The 20,541-nt window shown below is 55.0% G+C and overlaps 1 protein-coding gene across 1 annotated transcript in view; it reads left to right on the top strand.

The window, feature by feature from the left end:
• LOC123926579 (collagen alpha-1(I) chain-like) overlaps positions 1-20,541 on the top strand; it is a 94,659-nt gene that overhangs the window by 70,059 nt on the left and 4,059 nt on the right. Inside the window, exon 5 of the mRNA XM_045980535.1 lies at positions 380-491. Within this exon, the coding sequence (XP_045836491.1) occupies positions 380-491 (112 nt within the window). The remainder of the gene's footprint in view (positions 1-379; positions 492-20,541) is intronic.

Below are 20,541 nucleotides of genomic sequence, written 5' to 3' on the forward strand. Positions count from 1 at the left end.
CAACTTTGGTCACCGCACAGGGTGACAGCTGTCCTGTGGCTTCCGTGGTTCCTGACAATCCCTGGCTGTGCCGTGTTCATCACTGACACCTGACCGCGGCCTAGCTCCTGCATGCGGAGGGGAGCTCACCTTGCCTGCAGGCTGTGGCTCTGCCCTTGACTTCCCGGGTCCATGGGGCCTGGGGTGGCTGCTGAACCAGGTGAGGCGTGAGAGCAGGGAAGCGGATGAGCGCTGGGTTTCCGCAGAGACTGTGGCTTGTGCGTTTCTGTCCTAGTCAGAGGCAAGACCCAGCCAGTAGCAACCCCTGGTAAACATAGGCTTTGGATTAAATTTCTGTCCACTTCATATTTGTTCCAACCTTTTTTCTTTCTGTTCTCAGGCCCATAATGGGGATCTTACAGCCAGGGAGACCTGCAAGGCTGGATTCTCTGAAGAAGACTACACCGCATTAATCTTGGAGAACATTCTGGAAGGAGAGAGTCTACTCAAAGGTAGGGGGCTTGGGGATGGGTGAGAAGAAATTGCGCGTCGTGCTCTGGATGGGGGAGACCTTTCCAGGAACAGGCAAGGTGGGGCTGCCTTTGAGCTGGGCTTTTTGCAAGATGATGGCTCCGAGGTCAGTGAGATGGGGAGTCGGGACCTCAAAAGCATTTTGCATCGCAGGTATTTTGCATTCAGCATGCCTGTCATTTTTGAGTGAGGTGAATCATTTCCTGGGCAACAAACTGGAATTCGGATGTAACGTCACCCAAATAATGTGCAGGGAGAGACTTTCTTGCTAAGTATTTTTATGTATGAAATTCTGGATTCTTAAATTATCCCTGCTTTAAAATGCATGATAAAGCAGACGTTGTTGGAGATACGATAAATAAGCCCACAGACGTTCTGTTCACAAATGTGGCATTCATTTTCATTACTGCCCCACTGACAACATGAAAACACACATGCAGGAGGGAACTACCAATTAGCTTTCTCGTAATTGTAGGATTAAATCCACATTTGTGATGGGAACATCAGAGGCAGCTTCAGAAGTCAAGTGACAGTAGATCATTCTGCATGTTGATCTGTTTCCCTTTCCAGACAAACTAATTAAACTTTCCATTTGCATGGGAGGGGAAATAAATCCGTTGTTCCTTCTGAGGATTCCAAATCCTACCACGAACACTGCAGCTGTGCGCCTTCCCAGAAGTAGCAGCTTTTAGCTGATTTCAGAGGGATGGAGGGAGCAAACTTTGGATAAGGCTTGAGAGCTAAATTTCGGCGCTCATGACTAAATAATCCTCACGCGGCTGACTTTCTCCCCAGTTTTGTGTTTTAGGAAATCTGGGATTTTCCCTTAAGAGCTGACAGGCTCCTCTGGGTGGGGAGAGGGTGAGAACACGCACACAGCAGGAGGCGAATTTCCAGGTCCTCTTCCTCGGAGGTGGGGCTTCATGGGCTTCCCTCGTTTGCACCTGGTTGTATGAATCAGGATTGTGAGCGGTTCCAAGTGCAGCTCTTCTTATGTGCTCGGTGTCGTCTGCGTTGGCTGCTAAGGGTATGATGCTGTTGACTCTTTCGTTTATTCCCCCCCAAAATAAAAATGAAAATGAAATTCCCAGCCGTTGACCAGAAGCAGAATGGGTGTGTTGCACAAGGAGGCTTATATTGGTAAGAGTTTTAGGCGCTGCTCTGTGAATTTTAGGAGGGTGGGCCACCTTTCAGGGTGTATTAGCCTACTGAGTGTCCCAGTGTGTGCGCTCGGGGAAGGCCCAGAAGATGCTCTCACACTCAGTGTTGTAGTGTCACACGTAGCAAGGGACACATGGTACCCCCGTTTCCTTGTCCAGAAGCTGGCATCCTGGGCCTCTCTGGGGATGGAGCCGCTCTTGATAAGATCGTGGGTATCAGTTTTATTCAGGAACCTAAGGAAAAGTACCTCTTAGTAAAGCCAAATGCTACCTACTGTGGAAGCGAATGGCAGATTCTCATACCTTTTATGATGAAATGTGGGATTTCTAACAGGCATATGGTCTCCGTCCTGGCTGCTTTGTGCTTCCAGGCTGAACTGACTTCTGCTCTTGGCGGGTGTCAGAGGAAATCTTGGCTACTGGCTGGACCTTGGCCAGCCCCCTAAACTGGACAGGCTTCACCCAGTGTGGAACGGAGAAGGTGAACCTGGACCAGCCTTCATCCCTTGAGGATGCACCACTCATGTGGGGGCATGTACTTATCCCTTAGACGAGGCCCAGCCCCACCCAGGTGGAGGGGGGAGGTGCAGGTGTCTCCCAGGCATCGGGACCTTCTCTCCCCCTCCTGTGGGACAGGCTAGAGCCCCGTTGCTTCTCCTGCACCTGTGTGTATCCTCTTCCCCCCACTGTTCTCAGGGACCAAGATGTTTTATATCTTAGAAATAATTTTTTATATGGAGGCAAAAGCTGACGCAGACACACACTCAAATCAGGGCAGATAAAAATTTCTCTTTTTATGTACGCTCTCTGCAAACCACAAGACCACAGGGAAGATGTGTACATCCAAAATAAAATAAAGCCACGATATTTCTGTTATTCTGGTAGGAATCAAGTTAAATAGATTGCTTATAATTGAGTTATTCCAACAGAGAGAGCTTAACCTTAATTTGACAGGCGAAGCTTCCCATAGTCAGGGTTTTATTGTAAGTGTCCTGAAAGCCATTAACGGCTGCTTGGTGGCTTCTTCTCTTTGCCTGAGGTCAGCTTACCAGCAGCCCCGAACATCCAGATTCCAGAAGGAGCGATTTGTTACACAGTAATTAACTTATTTATGATAAATGGATGGAAGAAATGTCGTGGCATTTTGTTTTATGTCTAAATGAAAAGCATTTGCATTCTAAAAATTTCATGCTAATTAGGCTTAAAATAGTTTTCCCCAATAGGGTAGCGGGCGCTACGGTATTGTGAACCTTGTCAGCAGCAGAGCCTCTAAGTCCAGCCGTGTGGGGCATCCGCTGGGCTGATTTGTAGTGTTCTTGGATCCCTTCCGAGCTGGGTTTCCTGTGCCTGCTTTCTCTGGCCAGCTCGCAAGCGTAGCCCCGTACCATTAGCAGTAGTGTTGTTTTCAGGATCGTTCACTTACGGCCATGATCACTGGTGCGTGGTAATATCTAAAGGAGGATGGTTAAGCCGTTTTCCTTAGGCCAAAATGGGACGTTCCGTGCGCCCTAGTTCAGTGTGGGGCATTTGCTGAGCTGCTGTCTTTTTCTCGGCTTTGTTACTAATTGACAGCCTGCCCACAGCTGAGGCAGTGAACTGCATTGCTCTCTCAAGGTGAGCAGAGTCCTGGAAAACCCAGACCAGCTTCGTGGCAAACCCCCCAAAGATGGGAGAGTGATAGGCTGTATAGTGGGAGCCCAGGACGCGTGGGTCCTATTAACCTGGGTCCTGGACAGGAGTTGGTGTGTGAGTAGCCATGTCTGCTGGGGGCAGGAGGGCGTGGAGTCTGGATGGTAACCTCACAATACAGAGAAGAGGGGAGTGCTGTTTCTGAAGACTGCCTCGGGAAGCCTTTGTGCTCCCACTCTGCCTTAGCTCAGGGCAGTCCTGGGCAGCCCAGCCACACTCTGCTTCCTCCTCGGAGAACTTCTGCTCTCTGGGTCAGCATCTCTCTTGCTGAAACAGGAGGGTTCACGAAGGCAGCAGCTCCGGCACTCTGCTGTGCTGTTTTAGATCATCTCAGAGTGTGCTCAGCCAACAGGATTAAACCCCATTACCAGAACCTTAAATGAAGGGGCTTAATTTTTCTCATGTGATGGTGAAGAGAGATGGTCAGGGGCTGGAGCAGCTTGTGACCGCCATTATCACTACCTGATCTTTATTCTGCTGTCTGTGGCTTGTCAGCCCGGTTTACTACCTCCTAGTTGTAAGTTGTAAACTGGCTGCTGTGGCTCCGGCCATTGCATTTGAGTTTGGAGCAGGATAAAGGAGGGAGGAGGGGCACCATTTGCATCCCTTCCCTGTGGGAGGAGATCAAGCACTTTCTTGAGATGCTTGCTGTTCTCCTTGGCTACAACTAGGTCACATGCCACTCCCAGCTGAGAGGGAGGGGGAGGCTGGGATGCAGAGAATTGCTGGGAAGCAGAGAATTGTGTCGTCGTATTTGGGTTAGAGCTATTTTGATCCACCACCTGGTAGATCCATCTCCTTGGAGCAAGTAAGATTCTGTTTTAGGAAGGAAGGAGGGAGGAATGGATATGGAGGAGATAAGCATGGGTGTCTGCCCTTTAAGGCTGTGGCTTCCAGCACAGTCCCTAAATGTACTCTGGAATGAATGACTCATTTGCATACTAAGGCCCAGAGAGGGAGGGATGGGAGAGGGAGGGAGGGATGGGAGAGGGAGAGATGGAACAGGGAGGGATGGGAGAGGGAGGGATGGGGGAAGAGCCCACATGCAGATGTTTGGCATCAGCACCTAAGAATTGTGCACAGTGTTATGGGCAAGGCCAGAGGTACCACTATCTTATCTTGACAAGTATAGCGACACTAGCCTCTTCTCCAGGCAGGTGGGCTTGACCCCTGTGAGACGGGTCGCTCTTACTGGGGAAGAAGGCGTCAGGAGACACAGGACAAGAGGCTCAGCTGGTCTGCTGCCGAGCCACACCTGGCTTTGGGCCTGACCCGTGCGGTGGTGGCTGTGCAGTGAAAGTCTCAAATGAAGTCGTGAATGAGCCCAAGAACGTGGACACTGTAACACATCTGGACCCCCTTGGTTCACCTGCCGGGGAGGGGGAGCTGCTTGGACACTCAGCTGGTAGTACTAATAAGAAGCCACCCGCACGGGCTGCCTGTCCCGCGTCCACTCTCCCCGTCTTCCTCAGACTCCTACTCTGTGTTCAGCGTACGCACAGTCCTGTCCACGATGCTCACACGACAGGTGGACTCTGTTACACCGCGGTGGCAATATGGCCTGCTACGGCTAGGACCATCTGGTTAGGTTACTCTGTTCGACGAGGCTTCTGGGAAAGGATTTTTCCTTTTTCCTTCTTTCCTCCTGGTAGAGAGAAACCTATTCATCTGGCCTTGCCCTCTGCCTTTTTCCCTTACCTCTTCCTCCTGCCTGGAAGACAGACATGATGTGTGAGACACAGCAGCCATCTTGTGACTGTGAGGATGGTGGAGCGGGAACTAGATCCTAGGTGGCGTGCTTGAACCACATCCAGATAACCTCTGGGCTCGTTGTCCCCCTGAGAGGTGAGAAAACCAAGGCTGAAATACCTCAGTTGGGTTTTTTGTCCTTTTTAGTGAAGGCGATCCTGGGTGAGGGAAGCGAGTGCGGTGCCCGGCAGCAAGTAGCTGTCCTTCCCTCTGGAAGCCTGGAACACGTTTCATCCTCTGACTTGAGCCCAGCTTTGGGGGGACCCGCTACCCATCCTTTGTTCCTTGGGCCTCGGTCTTACTCTTTCTGTAGCGGCTCTGCTCCTTGTGGTCTCGAATCCATGTCCAGCACCCCGGATCGCAGAGCATACACCGTGGTGCTCGGTACATGTTTGCCGAGCGGATGAAATGAACAGTCAACCACGTTCGTGTCCGGGCCAGGATGTGGATGAATCATTCAATGTAGGAAGCCAGGCTGCCTGTCTGCCCCGCCCATCGGGGAATGTGCAGTCTCCACTGGCTCTCTTAGCTGCCCTCCTCCAGGAAGCAAGGGGAGCAGGCCTGGGGTCTCTGACTGCAGTGCTGACTAGCTCCGGGGGATCTCGGCTGCACGAGGGGTGGAGGTGAGGGCGGCCACGCAGGACTGCTTCCTGACCGGCGGCTCCACTGGCCTCACACCAGCACATCTCTTGCTCTGGAAGCCGGAGGAACCCTCCTTTTGGAGACCTGCACTGAGACCTGCTTGGCTTCTGTTGGCAGCCGTCTCCGGGGTCCCCGAGAAGGAGCCCCCAGAACCTTCTGTGGAGCGCTCGCTGGAGACGGTGATGCCCCTCTGGCTGTCTTTGGGGCCAGCCTTGCCATTTCGCGGTCGCTTGGGCTCTCAGGTCTGGCTGCCCGGGTGTCTCCAGGGCCCCCCATGATAGGTCTCCAGGTCTACCCCCTCGCTCCCTGCAATCCCTCCATCTCTGCATCTTTGAAACATGCTTAAGCAGATGCCAGAACTAATCACCAGCTGAGAACAAGGGAACAAGCAAGGGTTCGTCCTTCCAAAGAATGTGCTGGTTATTCTATTTGAAGGAGCAAGTTTGACTTCGAGTGAATTCCATCACGACAAAACACCATACTGCGTGCGGGTTCCTGTGCACCAAGGGCGGTAGAGCTCCCCACCTCACGTGTTATGAAGCCTCATGGGACAGGCTCCCTGCTTTTAGTTCCCAGAGGGGGACGTGGAAAGTTGCCCGCTGGCCTGCTTTTGTCACAAGGTTCAGAATTTGGGTGACTTTTTGCCCTGGCTTTAGGCTGCCCTCTCCTGGTGTTTCAGGCTGGCTCCCTGACTTCCGCACTTCAACAAAAGAGAACAAAACAACAAAGCTAGGTAGTTATCTTTGGTGGGTGTGTTCTTTCTCCCATTCCCCTTCCTGACTGCCATCGGGGCAAGCTGGTGCATGTGAGGACTTCCCGGGCACTGACACACCTGCTCCCTTGACGCCTCCGAGACACCTGGGGCCTTGGGGCATTTGCAGGTCCTGCCCTAGCCCTGCTGGGTCTGCGCAGAGCACCCTGTGACTGTGCAATCCCCCGCCCGCCTTCGCAGGCAGGAGTTCTCTTGCGTCGCGGATCCGGCTGTTCCGTAGTTAGCCCGCATAGTTAGTGGCTTGATAGACACAAATTTAGCTGCTTGCTGTTCTGGAAACCGGAAGTCCAGCAGGGCCAATCCCCAGGCGGCCGTGAAGGCGTGGGCTGAGCTCATTCTTCCTGGCGGTCCCGGGGCAGAGTCTGTGGTCAGGACATGCCAGTGCTCGGACACCCCGTGCCGCTCATCCAGTCCCACCTCGTTCCTGGGGCTCCCACCCCGCTCCCCACCATGCCCCGTGTCCCTAGTGCCGCTGGGAGCCATGGGGGGAGCAGGCTGCAGAGCCCACAGCAGCTCAAGGCTTCCAAAGGCTCCTTGTTTGGCTTCACTGATTTCCTGCCGGCAGCATGTGGGGATTTAGGAAGGATTAAGGTAAGCCTTCAGCTGACAGATAAATATCCACAGATAAATATCCACTAGCACAAGAGTCCCTCCCCCTGCCTCGGATGGGAGGAGGGGAGGACAGTCCTTGTGGTGGAGGACGGGAGCTTCCCTGCCCAGGCCGAGGCCCCAGGAGAAGCCGCAGGGGCGGAGGGAGGACTTCCTGGCCTGCCATGGGTGCATTTTCCATTTGGAATCCAGATTCGTTATGTTCCAGCCCCTGGGTGGGGGGTGCAAACCCGTGTCTGTCCATGAAGGATCCTTTTCTCTCTGAGCAGGACGGAGGAGGGCGGTGCCCCCCACCCCCGAGTCCTCCTTCGGGGCTGTGCACCTGTTTGTTCACCCGACATGGAGAAATGTTGGATCTTTGTCTCGCGTTGATTTTGCTGCCAAATGTAACTTTGAACACTGTTGACGCTGATCTGCTGGAAAGCTGAGGGGGGCCTCAGTGTCCGTGTTTGCTAAGCACGCGGTCCCAGGCTTCTGCTGCCTGCAAGGCTGAGGGAGAAGGGGGGGAAGTCACGGGCATCCTTGGGACAGGGGCCTGGCTGGCTGCCCTCCTCTCTGTGGGCCTCAGCTTCCTTATCTGAAGAGCAGAGGCCTAGCACGTCCAAGCGTGGTTGGGGAGCTGCGTGCCTGGGGACACTGGTGACACCCGCAGGCCCCTGCATCCCCTCCCAGACCTACCATAGTGGGTCTAATGGTGGACACCCCGAGAGTCATCTATCGGCACTTTGTTTGGAGAAGAGGTCTTGGCAGACATAATTAAGTAAGGTTCCTGAGATGAGATTGTCCCGGATGGTCTGGGGGCCCAATCCAAGGACAGGTGTCCTCATAAGACACAGAAGAGCAGAGACACAGACACAGGAGGAGCCACAGGAAGGGAGGCAGAGGGAGAGAGATGCCGCCACGACCTCAGGATGGCTGGAGAGGCCGGGAGCTCGAAGAGGCAGGAGGGACCCTGCCCTGGAGCCTCCCGGGGGCAGCATCACCCTTCCCACAGCTTGAACCTCAGACGCCAGCTTCTGGAACATCAAGAGAATAAGTTCCTGTTATTTTAACCCCCTGAGCTTGTGGTCATTTGCTACAGGAGCCCCGGGATGCTCAGACACCCGGTGCATCAGAAATCTAGGGCTGGGCCCTGGGGAGCTGCAGGATTGATCTGTCCCCCAGGGAAGTTGGTGCTGCTTCAAGCCGAAGACCTCAGGTCAAGAGGGATTTTAGCCTCAGAATCCCAGGGTCAGCAGAAACCACGTTATTCCCAAGGGCGTCTGCCGGGTGGTAGGTGGCGTCTGAGCGCACAGCTCGGGCGGGCGGCAGGCAAAATGCTGGGAGCGTCCACCCCACAGGGATGGTGCACAAGGCCCTTTGTGGCAGAGACCCCTGTCCTGTCTTCAAAAGTGTGACCTGGAACAACGCCATCAGGACTGAAATGTCCATGGAACAGTTGCTCTCATCCCATTAGCATCCCTGGTCAGATGCCATCATCACGAGGGTCAGAGCTGGGAGCAGATCGCGTGGTGACGTCATCAATGCTTTGTTGGTCTGTCTGTGGGCATGGTCAGCGGAACCCCGGGCTCCAGGGGAGGAGGGCTCGCTTCTGCTGCTGTCCAGACGCCGAGGCCGGCGGGAAGGCACGGGCGTTTACAGAACGTGCCTCTTCTCTCCCTAAAACTGCTTTGCCCAGCAAATGCAAAAAGGCCTTATTTCTGGCTCCGCGAGTTGAGTTCCCTGTGCTTCCAGCAGCCGCATTTTTGCTGCCTGGCTGCTCGGTTTCTCCAAAAGCAGAGGTTCGCACGCTTGTTCTGGGCCAGTCCCTGCCACCGCCCTTTCCTACTGCTGCATGGGGATGGCCTTGTGTATCCTTGGGGACCGTCGCTTCCCTGTCCGCAGGTGTGTGGGTGCCGGGGGAGCTCAGGGCCCCTCGGAGAGTCAGCGGCTGCTGTGTCCTGCAGCCTGGCTGTCCTGACTCTTGTGGGGTCTGGGGTGGGACTGGCCCATCCCTCCCTGAGAAGAACTGTGGCAGCTGGACTCACGATGTCTTGGGTCCCCAAGCTCTGCTCGCACTGGGCCCCAGGGTCACGTCTTCTGTTCTCCACGAGTGCCTCTGGTCGCAGGGGCCGAGGGGAAAGGGCCCTCGCTGGGACTGCCAGGGGCTGCTTTCTTGCTCCGTCCCAGGCTCAGGCCAGTTCGCAGTCTGGAGGGATTTCAAGGAGAAAGACGCCCTATTTCCCTTTCTTATTTTTCTTCAGTGAGATGCTGGCAGAGGGAAGCCTCGGCTGGCTGGTCGGACGGGACACCTACGGGCGTTTGAACACCGTGCGTAGGATGAGCCTCATGTGTGGCTGCCTTTGGCGAGCACGGGAAGCCCCATGCTGGTCCTGGTGTCTGGCCCTTGTCCTGGTGTCGTAGGACTGCCACCCGTCCCACAGGTTGAGGCTCCTCTGTGCTGGGGACCGCGCTGGTGCCTCCCTGGGGCCTGCCAGACCCATCCGCACAACCACCCTGTGAGGCAGGCCCCCTTCCCCTGCTTGGGGACGCCGATGTGTTCCGCTTTGGGGCCCCTCGTTCACGGTCCTGCGCTGGTGCCGAGGAGCCCGGGTGGAGGTGGGCAGACTGTCGCCTGAGGCCACCCCTGCCGTGGGCACTGCAGCCTCGGATGTTCCCCGTGGACACGGGGCACCCTGTGGTCCATGTCTGAGCGGCTTCCAAGGGCCCGGACTCCCATCCACTGTGTGGCCGCAGGTGTACGTCCCGGGGAACCTTCCAGAGCGCCCACTGTAAGAAGACATGTGGTTCCGATGGCAGGTGCAGGTCTGGAGGGCCGGTGGGGTAATGCAGGTGGGCGGTGCCCGGCCTGGGGAGCATGAACACCGGGCCACACCGCTGCTGCTGCCGCCGCTCAGCCAAGTAGAGCCTGGTCGGCAGAAGCTCTGCTTCCTGGAGGCCCTGGGGAGCCCACATGCAGGCCCTAGCCAGGAGTAGACCCTCTGAGACAACACCGCATTCCTGATGCGGGGCCCGGACCTCCGTGGCCGTGGGCGCCTCTCTTTTCGGTGCAGCCCCAGTTGTAGGTGGATGAGCTCAGATGCTCGTCTTGAGGGTCGAGCCCTGAGATGCGGGGACCCAGCCTTTGATGCCGTCAGTTTTCTGTTAGATGCAGCTCTGTTCGATAGGTCTTTATGGATGTGTTGGGGAACATTTTCCTTCTTGGCCTTTCGTGTTTTATGTGCAGCCAGAGACCTTTCGGCAAAAGGCATGTTTTTAAAAATTGAATAAACAAATTACGGCTTCTTGAAAGCTCTGTCGGCTCAGGGAGGGCCACGGGAGCCTGAGTTGTTCACTGTGGTTACTTGTTAACAGGGTTCTGGTGTGATTAGATCTTCAGGGTGTTTTTGGTGCTGGGGTGGGGAAGGACCAGGGGGGTGGGAAGCTGACCGAGCTAGGTGTTGGCGCACAGGGTCGCCCTCTGTAAAGCTGGGCGCTTGTTTCTTAAACCACCTTGTGCTTTCTGACCTTCCCTTGTGCGGAGAAGGGATCATGCCACTTACCTCATCTCGTCCTAACATCCTAAGATAACAACAGATTACCAGGAAGGGCTGCAGAAGAGAAGACTGTGATCAAACGTCTGTAAAACGATAGAACCTATGTTTTCTGGAGAACAGGGAGGCTCCAGGATGACTGGTTTTTTCCATTAAAGGAGCTGGACAGCTTAAGGATTGATCTGCAGAGAAGTGTGAGATACGCTTCCATGTGGGGAAAAAAATACACGCTTAAAAGGTTAATGGCTGGTAAACGTCAATTTTCTACAATCCTGGCTAATAAAAATACGTTATGAGACAGAAAACATCATGCTGCCAAAATTACAGAGGCCTTTGAAATCCATTTGAAGTCTTGGATCCTTTGAAAATGACTGGGGGGGAGGGTGAGAGCTTCAGGTCTTTTCCTTCCTGGTGGAGTGATGGCACCTTTGCGGGAAGGCGCAGCGTCTCCGAAGGGGCGGGGTCTTTCTCTGGGAATTTTTGGTCGAAAAGGAACAGGCGCTCTGCATTCCTAGGCCTGGAGTCTTTGCTTGGGCAGCCCTGTCCACCGCCGCACAGGTGTCCTGTGCTGGTGGGTCTTTGAGATGGCCCTGCGTCGGGGATTTGCGTTCGAAACACTGTAAGCACGGTAGTCCCTAAAAACCTCTGATTTCTTTTTTATTTTTTTTAAGCTTTATTATATTTTTTCAGTGTTCCAAGAAAAACCTTTGGTTTTTTAAACATGATGACGGCGACAGCCTTTTGTGACAGCCCCTAAAATTAGAATGGGCTTGTCTCCGCTCTTTGGGTAGGGATTCCAGCACACAGAGATTCTGGAACTTCCTGGAGTCTCCCGGGGAGAACCTGGGAGACTGGAGACTCAGGGTCTCCTCATCTTAGCCTCTACACATCCCCTGTCCTGTTTGCTTTCCTTGGATGCAAGTTTGAGTGGGCAGAGCAGATGCCTGGGCACCTAGAGAAAACCAGCGGGGAGAAGAAGTGCTCGTCAGGTGTTACTTTCCCCGGGGTCCTGCAGGTCCTGCGTCTTCTGCTGGATTTAATCAAGGCTCTCGACAAGGGAGCCGCTTCTCCTGGAGCGATGGACGACAGCCCTCGCTTCCAGCCTGGCTGACTCAGTGCAGCGGAGGGTCTTGCGGGCCACCTTCCTGATTCCTTACATTCCCCTTGGGTGGGCACGGGGCCGTGGGCTGAATTCCAGCTTGTTGTGACGCCGCAGCAGAGAGGCTCCCGTGTCTGAAGGTCTCTCGGCCTCCCTGACATGGCGCTGGTGCCTCTCACCTGTCCTCGTCGCATGGTGCATGAGGCCTTGAGAATCTAGGAAAGGAACTTGATTTTCCAGCAGGGTGAGCCTGGAGAGATTGTACCTCCCCCGGGGATGGGAGAGGAGGTGTCACTCCCTGGATGGGCCCGTCCCAACATAAGAGAATCTTACTTTTGCCTTTTCCCAGGGGAAACATTAAAACAGAGGGCAGCTGGGGCCTCACCAACACACCAAGGTTTGGGTCCGGATAGGTTGGGGCTCTTGGGACCGACCCACTTGGGTTTACGTGGGCTGACTGGGGGCAGGGGGTGGGGGAAGGGGGCCGAAGGATGGCGGCCCGAGAGCAGGGGTACTTGGGAATAGGACTCGGTTGCCTCCTTTCTCTTGGATTCTGTCCTGAGTGGTGTTTCCTCCCTTTAAAAAAGAGGCAGCGAGAAGAGAGTTCTTTCTAAGCCAGGCCTCCACGCTCTCGGGAGCGCTGGCGTGGGGCTTGGGACTGCTGGAGACATGCCCCATTGTTGGCCTCTAAAAGGAGGATTCTGGAAGGATATCATTCTGGGATGTGCCCACAAAAGTCCCCCGGTGGCTTCCTTAGGTTGCCGCTTCAAGGAGGCACTAATTAATCATGTCCAGCAACTACGGGGGAGCCGGGGCCGCTCCCAAGACCAGGAGGCAGCAGCCCACCCTCTGTCTGTCCGCTCTCCACACAGGCAGAAAATTGCATTGTTTCCTCCCTCTGGAAGGTGGTTATTTCATCAGGAAGCCACCCCCTCCTGGCGGTTATCTAGAAATTGCCTCACTGCATTTCTCCCTTATTGGTTCTGAAATAATATTGTTTCCGTCTTACTTAAATGCCACACAGGTTCAAATTTCTGTTGTTGTCAATGACACTCCAGATGATGGCCTTGTTTATTGCCAGAGACCCCGGTCACTCTCGAGGAGGGCAGATTGATGGGGAGGGTGCCTGGGACTCTGGCCGCTCGTCTGTGTCTTCCTGCAAAGAGTCCCGAGTTCCAAGAGCCAGGCAGGAGCTGTGGAGGCAAACCCTTATCTATTTATTTCCAAACGTATTGTGCCGTTCATCTCCACTCACTGTCTCCCCGGGGAACTGCTCTTCATGAGACAGGAGCCTCTCTCCAGAAAGGTATTTGATTTTTGATGTAAGGGAGGGATTAATGCCGCTGGATTTTGATAAGGCCGGCCGTCTAGTGTGGCACAGACATGCTTGTCCTGCCCGTATCGCTGAGTCGGTTCGTTACACGGGAGCACAGCGGAGCGGCAATACGGGTGTGCAGAGAGAATTGTAGTTTTGCTATTTAAAAAATAAGTCTAGTGCTTTACAATGTTAAAATGATAACTTGTTTAGGGAAACTCACAGTGCCTGTCTTTTGGCACAGAAAAACCTCTTCTAGCGGCTTGACTTGGATCCTCTTAATCTATTTTTATTTTCCTGAGCATAAATTAAAGCCTCATTCCTACTTGAACTCTTCAGCTAGAACGTGGGGCCAGAAGTGCATGTCTGCAGTGCCGACCTAAACATGTTTCCAGGACTCTACACCAATCATGAGCTGATGCCTTTGCTTGTAAATGATCTCCAGGGCTGAGATTAGATGTACTGTAATCTGGTTAGACTCTGCTAAGTAGCTTGATCTGTGGAGGATTTTCCTGATCCAGGTGTGAATCTTGGTGTCTTACCTGGGGATTGGGGGAGAGAGGATTAGAGGCCACATTTGTTCCGTGGATCAGTGTGATCCCATATTCCCGCCGCCCCCTTCTTCCTCACAGGGCAATGACGGGGCCGGTGTTCACACAGGCTCACCCACACTGCTGTTTCCCTTGTGGCCACGTCTGGTGTTTTGTGGGATGGATATCCGTGGAGGCCCCAGGTGGTGGTTAAACGATGCTTGATAATGGAGACTGGGCCTGTTATTCTAGAAGGCCATGGGGTCAAGGGCTGTTGGACAGAGAAAGGCGTGGGCGTCCCAAGATGCCACACCTCATTAATATTCCACATTGTTTATTTTGCTGTTGGTGGTGACATCTAGCTTCAGAAATGCATGTGGATCTTTGGATCCACAGATACCAGAGCGGCTGCATCACTCTTTGGCCCATTAGTTAGGGGTCCCAGGGGGTCTTAGGCTCTCCAGGCCATGGTCCCAGGGCCCCTTTCCCTTTTTCTCCACACCACGCCCACCCCCTCCGGGGCCAGCATGGAGCCACCTGCTGGAGCAGCTGGAACTTGACATCCCTTCCTTTGCTGCTCTGCTCCTTTGTTTTGGCTGCCCTAGCTGCCCTTTGATCTGTGGGAACCTTCCAGGGCTGCTGCCTCCAATCCCATTTCTCCATGGAGCCCCATTCTGCTGCCTTCTCCTGTCCCTCTGCCTGAGCTAAGTGAGATTAATTATTTTCACCTCCGTTGTTTCATAGCTTTATTAAAGTATGTGATGATGTGGAGTTTCTTGGGTTCTCCTCCACGTCTGACAGAATTGTGGTCATGCTATGAATGTGAGTGTGTGTGCACATGTATGTGTGTGGCATTAGAGCTACAGATGTGTGGGAGGAGGTGTGCTAGGGAGCTGGAGAGCGGTGCCAGTTCCCCAGATCACCTACGAAGCCTCCCTCCCAGGAAGGATTCTTTGCAGGAAAAGGAGACGAGCTTTCTCGCACCTCTTGGAGGGGCAGAGGCTGGAATTGATAAGCAAGAAAATGTGAGAGCATGATCATTAGAGAAGGGTGGGCATCGAGTGGAAAAGTCAAAAGTGTTTTTCATTTTGCACCTCTGTGTTAGGGCTCATTCAGTGTATTTATTAAGCCATTATCAAAGCCAAGTAAGACAAGTGGGTCTTTGTCTAATGAACTTGCCCCTCTGTGGGCTGTGTTAGCTGCAGGTGTCCAGAGCATAACTGGATAACAGCGGTGGTTATTACGTGGTCTTCGGGCCAGACCGCCCCACCCTTTATCCACACAACGCAGTACACGAGGCTGACTTTTCCAGCTCCGGTTCCGACTTAGAACCCCAGGGTAGGTGCCGGCCAGAAGCCTGACAGAGTCTTCACATTTCAGGCCCCAGTGCCTTTCTCCAACTCGGGGCCTGTGCTGTGACCCAGCTATAAAGCACACGGGCTGCCATTTGGTAAACTTTTCCTGCTGGGTTACTTGGCTGGTCTGGATGTCGGCAAAGCAGAAAGTTCCACATCTGAGGGTCAGGGTGCCAAGGAGGCCCACCTGTTGATCTCTGCCTTAGGTTTTTAGTTACCTGACTCTTCATCCTGCCTGCCACCATGGCCCTGTCTGCGGGTAGCACTTCTCTGGAGGATGCGGTAGTTCTGCCAAGCGATGTCGGTCTCAGGGAGTGGAGATCTGGAGACACCTGTGTGTCTGCATGTACAGGAGTCAAGCTGCTTGACTGACCCCATTTCATCAATCCGTTCCCTCTCCTGGGCTTGTCGAGCCAGAGGCCTACTGAGATGAGGCAGTGATGTGGTGTTTCAGCGCTATGCACACACTCATTCTAGATACTGAAGCGTGCTCCTTCTGCATCAAGGATGTGTTTGTGTACTGTCTACAGTTGCCTTGCATGGTGGCCGCTGGGCTGGGGCAGCGTCCCATCCTGGTGCTCAGCCCACAGGAGCACGTCTGCCCAGGGCTCACTTGCTTTTCCCAGGAGACAAGTTCAGAAGGCACGAGAGACAGGCAATGTGGAGGGGAGTGGGAGTGCCAGGAAGCATGTTCTCTCTGCTGTAGAAGGATGGAGTCCAGGCTCTGCTGGGTCTCTGATGATGGCCTGTGGAGTCTGAGAGGCCTCCGAAAAAGGACAGCGCCCCAGGCACTCACAGTCACTGATCAATGCTGAATTGATGCACTCACTTCCCAAGTGGGGGCTGGCTTCATGTCCCAGCGGAGGGATCATTCCTTACTGGTGGACGTTTTGAGACAGATGGTCAGAGCCTCTGTTGCAGCAGAAATACTGAGACTTGCAAGGGTCGAGGGCTGAGGCCTGGGGTGGAGGTCTCTGTGCTGGCCCCCTCCTCCCTCCCGGGGCCGCCCTGCATTCCTTTACTTCCAGGTTGAGAAGCCACGTGGCCATGACTGCCATTCCCAAGAGCCATCCCTCCAAAGCAGAGAGTGCAGCCAGGAACATTCTAGAAGGTGGGCCGGGGCTGGCATAGGCAGACACGTCCTGCTAGCTCATGGTGTCCTCACAGCATCTTGCCGCCTGTTGGCTCTCACTGTCAGGTGCAGCCAGAAGAGGCTTCGGAGGCCGAGCTGGAGTGGGTTCCAGGGGCACTTGTGGCGTGCTGCCGCAGGCCCCACGCACCCTCTCCCTGCTCCGTCAGGCTCTCTGCGACACCGAGCTCCCGGTGCTTTCCTGGTTCCTGCTTCATATTGTGTGGGGGCCTCTGCTGGGACCACATCCCAGCCAGGCACCCTGTGCCTCTGCTCAGAGCTGTGCTCCGCCCCCTCGGCCCCCACACCCATGCGGCAGGGTTGCTGTTCAGAGCCCGTCACCTGTCACCCTCCCTGCACCGTGACATGGTCTCCCAGAGACACACACCCACTTCTGGCTGCACCCCAGCCTGAAGCAGGCTGAGCCCACGGGGACAGCCAGTCAGGGCTGATGGCTGAGCGGGTGATGGGGCCTGTGCTCCCCAGCGGGGTTTGTGTGCACATCCCTGCTTCCCTGACCCCTGCACGCTCTCTCGGCCCTTCATTCCTTTTCTCTGCTCTTCCCTGGGGAGTTCCCACCTCGCCTAGTCTCTGGTGTCAAGTCTGCCCCAGAGCCCCGGCCCCCGCCGGTGGCCAGGACCCCCTCCCCACACCTGTGGAGAGGGCTCCTCTGCTGTGGTGGGGCCTCCTTGGGGCGCAGCCTGGGGAGGTCAGGGGCCCACTCTCCCTTTTCCCGCCCCCCACCATCGAGCCCCTGTGGGGCTGGTCACCCACGGCTGGAGGGAGACAGAGGGGGAGGTCTGGGAACGGGAGCATCCCCTCCGAGGTAGTGCCCTCGCCAGGCCCTGTGGGGGAACACAGATGTAGCCTGAGCTCCCAATGCCCAGGGATTGTGAGCAGAGCGAACCCTGATGTGAACCCTGATGTGAACATCTCTAGCCTGTGATGTTCTGGGAGTCAAGCCCCCAGCAGGTCGCTGGCCAAGTTGCAGGCCTCCACATATGATTGTGGGTCCAGCTCTGTTTCCAGTAACACAGTGGCTGTGTGGAGGCCAGCACCAATGGGAGGCTCTGACTCTGGTCTTGAAGACAGGTAACTGGAGAGAAGGGGATATCTTAGGGCCATGGTTGCAAGGCAGAAACCCTCCTCCAGTGGGTAGAGTCCAGGCCTGGGGTCATTGAATAGACATCCACACTGATCGTAGCCCCCCACTGTGCCCTGGACCTGTGACATGCTCTGGGGACACCCCCCACCACTAGCCGTGAGCCTTCGCTGCTGGGGATGGCTGGGCTGAGGTGGCTGTTCCCTGGGGCTGCACGTGAGAAGGAGGTGAGGGGAGAAGCCTGGTGCAGAGAAAGCAGGGGCAGGGGTGCAGGTAGGTAGCAAGAGTAGGAACCTTATTTTGGTGTTAAATTACCATGAAGGAGGAAAAGTGGGTTTGAACTACACTTTGAACAAGTGTAGTTCAAACCCAGGCTGTTGGCGCCTGAAGGCCCCCAAGCATCAGGTCTGCATGTGGGGCCTGTGGCACAGCTGGGGGACTGTCATAGTGCCCACAACGCCCGCAGTGCCAGGGACGGGGTCCTCCAGTGACGGAGACCCCCATCTTCTCTCCCAGCGTTGAGGACAGCGTCTGCACGTCCTGATTCCTGCAAACCTGATTTCTCATGGAGAGAGTGGGGCCAGGTGTGCAGCACAGATTTAATGGTGTTTTTTGCTTTTACCGGGCTTGTGTAAGAGCAGATCAGGCATTGTTATAAATCTCCCTGTTGAACACACGTACTTCCGTACGCTGAGCGGTCCCTGAGAACAGAAGCAGGGTCCAACTTGAGAGGGGACGTGGGGGGACCGCAGGGCGTGGCGTCCATGTATGACGTGCGTGCTTGCCACCCTGGTGGGGCTGGGGCCCTGGATGACCTCCCCAGGGGTCTGACCTTGCACGGGTGAGCAGGCGGCAGCCTCCCAGCTCTGTTCCGTCTCCATGCTCTTGGTGGTGAGCCCCCGTGGCTGATTTCCCATGGGGATGAGGTGTTCCCCATTCAAGTCACGAGTGCTAAAGAGAATAGGAGGGATGATGGTTCTGAGGGTCTGTCCCTCGGCTGGAATCCAGGGCACATGATGCTCTCTCCGCCTGGACACGTGGCTCTGAGCAGTCCACCTGCTCTGACCCAAAGTTTGTGGTGGGCAGGGCTCCCCCTTGCATGCCGGGATCCAGGCAGTGGCGTGTGGCCCCATGTGCACGTGTCACCCCCTCCATGACAGCACCACGAACCATGGCAGGGTTGTCCACGCAGCCGACCCCAAAGCCGGAGAGGACACGTGCTTGTAACCATGTCAGGGGATAGACCCCAGACCTGTGCGTTCATCACGGGCCCCCCGTCGACTCTCCCAGCCCGACCGCCCACATGATAAACACGGGAGAACGCTCGGCCTCTGCAGACCCCGCAGGTTCTGTCCACACTTCCCACCTATTTGAACCTTTCTTTGAAAACCCCCACTGCTCCGGGATGGGGGAGGGGCATGGAGCAGGCAGCCCGGCAGGAGTGGGACGGAGGATGAAGTAAGGCAAGAATGAACATAACACACTTCGGAGAAGACAGTTTCGTTTAAAAAGTGCCTTTCATCTCTCCCTTTTATATTAACATAACACTTTGTATTTTTAAAATGCCAAAAAAATTTTTTGGAAACTTGAAAAAGAGAAAAATACAAAGAAAATTCAGCGTAACTTTATCTCCCACGCCTGAAGAAAGCACTTTCTCATTTGGCGTGTCGTATGTGTGCATGCGTGTGTATGTGTGTGCGTGTGTGTGCACAGACTTGCACAGTTGGGATGTGTCATAGGTGCATGTGTGCTGTGTGTGCAAGTTTTCATGTGACCGGCATGTTCCTGTTTCCACGTGTGTGTGCACAGACACACACGCATGTGTTTTGTGCATGGGAGTGCCTCTGTGGTGTGTTCGTGGGCTCGAACGTGTTAGCGTGTGTGCGAAGATGTGGGTGCTGTGTGTGGTGCTCACAAACATGTGTACGCGTGGTGTGGTTGAGTGTGCACACGCATGGCTTGCCACACGCACGTACGGCCTGCATGTGGTGGGACAGGATGTTCCCAGGTCTTTGCGGCCAGACTTGACGCTGCAGCGAAGATCTTTGCAAACTCCTTTTACGGCACGGCTCTCGTTTCTTCGCGACAGGTCATTAGGAAGAGAATTCAGAGTTTCTGGTTAGAGCCTGTGTTTGTGACACCGTCCAGGACGCACTTGGTTAAAAGACGAGACTTGGTGCTGATCTGTGTTCCCGGGGAGGACGCTGGGGACGTGTGTGTCCCTGCACTAGTGGGACCACTCTTTTAAAACTGTGTCCCGGTGTGACCGATGTGACCGGTGTGACCAGAGTGACAGGGGTGGCATCAACTGCCCTGCATTTGCTTAGTCAGTGGAGAGGCTGGCCATTCAGAAAGTCTGTTTTTCCCTCCTCTTTCTTTTTCAAAATGGCACGTCCGCATTTGTTCCTATTCCCGCTGCAGGTGACTGTGGGGTGATGGGCGTGGCTGACAGGGATGTAGGGATTCCTTTGGGGAAACCCGGCCTCTGTCTTTAGGCTGCAAACACGCTTGCATTTCTGGGAGCCCCTTGCCACTGGCATTCCTCAGGGGGGTCCTGTGGTCTCTTACTCGGCTAGTCTCAGTGCATTCTTCATCTGCCCTGGTTGCTTAGTGTGTGCCGACGTGGGCTTCGTGTGCACCCGGCTCAGAGGTGCTGAAGCGGGTGGTTGATGGATCTCTCTCATCCAGACCATTTGTTTGTATTAATAAGTAAGCAAAACCCATCCGGACCGGCTGGAGCCCCTCCACAGGTTCTGTGAAAGGCAGTGTCGCTCCCTAAGGCCCGGAGCTGAGAGTTTAACCAGCCACGGGACCCGGTGGCCCAAGTGTTCTGGAGAGGGCCTGATGGTCATTCTTTCAGGCTCTGCTGTCCGGATGTTGGAGGACCCACACGACTGCTCTTGTGGCACAAAACCAGCCGTGGACAGGTGGTAAGGAAAGGTGGCTCTGTTCCAGGGAAACGTTATCCACATCTCCAGGCCAGGGACTGGACCCGACATGACACAGAGTCCCCTCTTCCTGCTTTCCTGCCAGACCCTCCTGTTTTCACTTTCCTTTCTCCTGGACACGTGGAGAGAAGGGCCCCTGGCCAGGACCTCGTGCCCCAAAGGCCTCATTCTTCGGTCTTCCTAGCCACCACCTGAAGCTCGGTGTTTTCAGTCCCATTCGACAGATGAGGAAGCTGAGACCAGCAAGCTGGGAGGACGTGGCCAAGGTCATGAGGAACCATGGCTGCCCGTGGAAAGTGTGGCTCAGAGCGGGGTCTGGTCTTGGGGCCAGAGGCCATAGTGTGTGTCCCCCAAGGCCTGAGCCGGCTGGAGGGGCCTTGGAGGACACGAGGACACGCA

This window comes from Meles meles, chromosome 16 (genome assembly GCF_922984935.1).
Source record: "Meles meles chromosome 16, mMelMel3.1 paternal haplotype, whole genome shotgun sequence".
Taxonomy (NCBI): Eukaryota; Metazoa; Chordata; class Mammalia; order Carnivora; family Mustelidae; genus Meles; species Meles meles.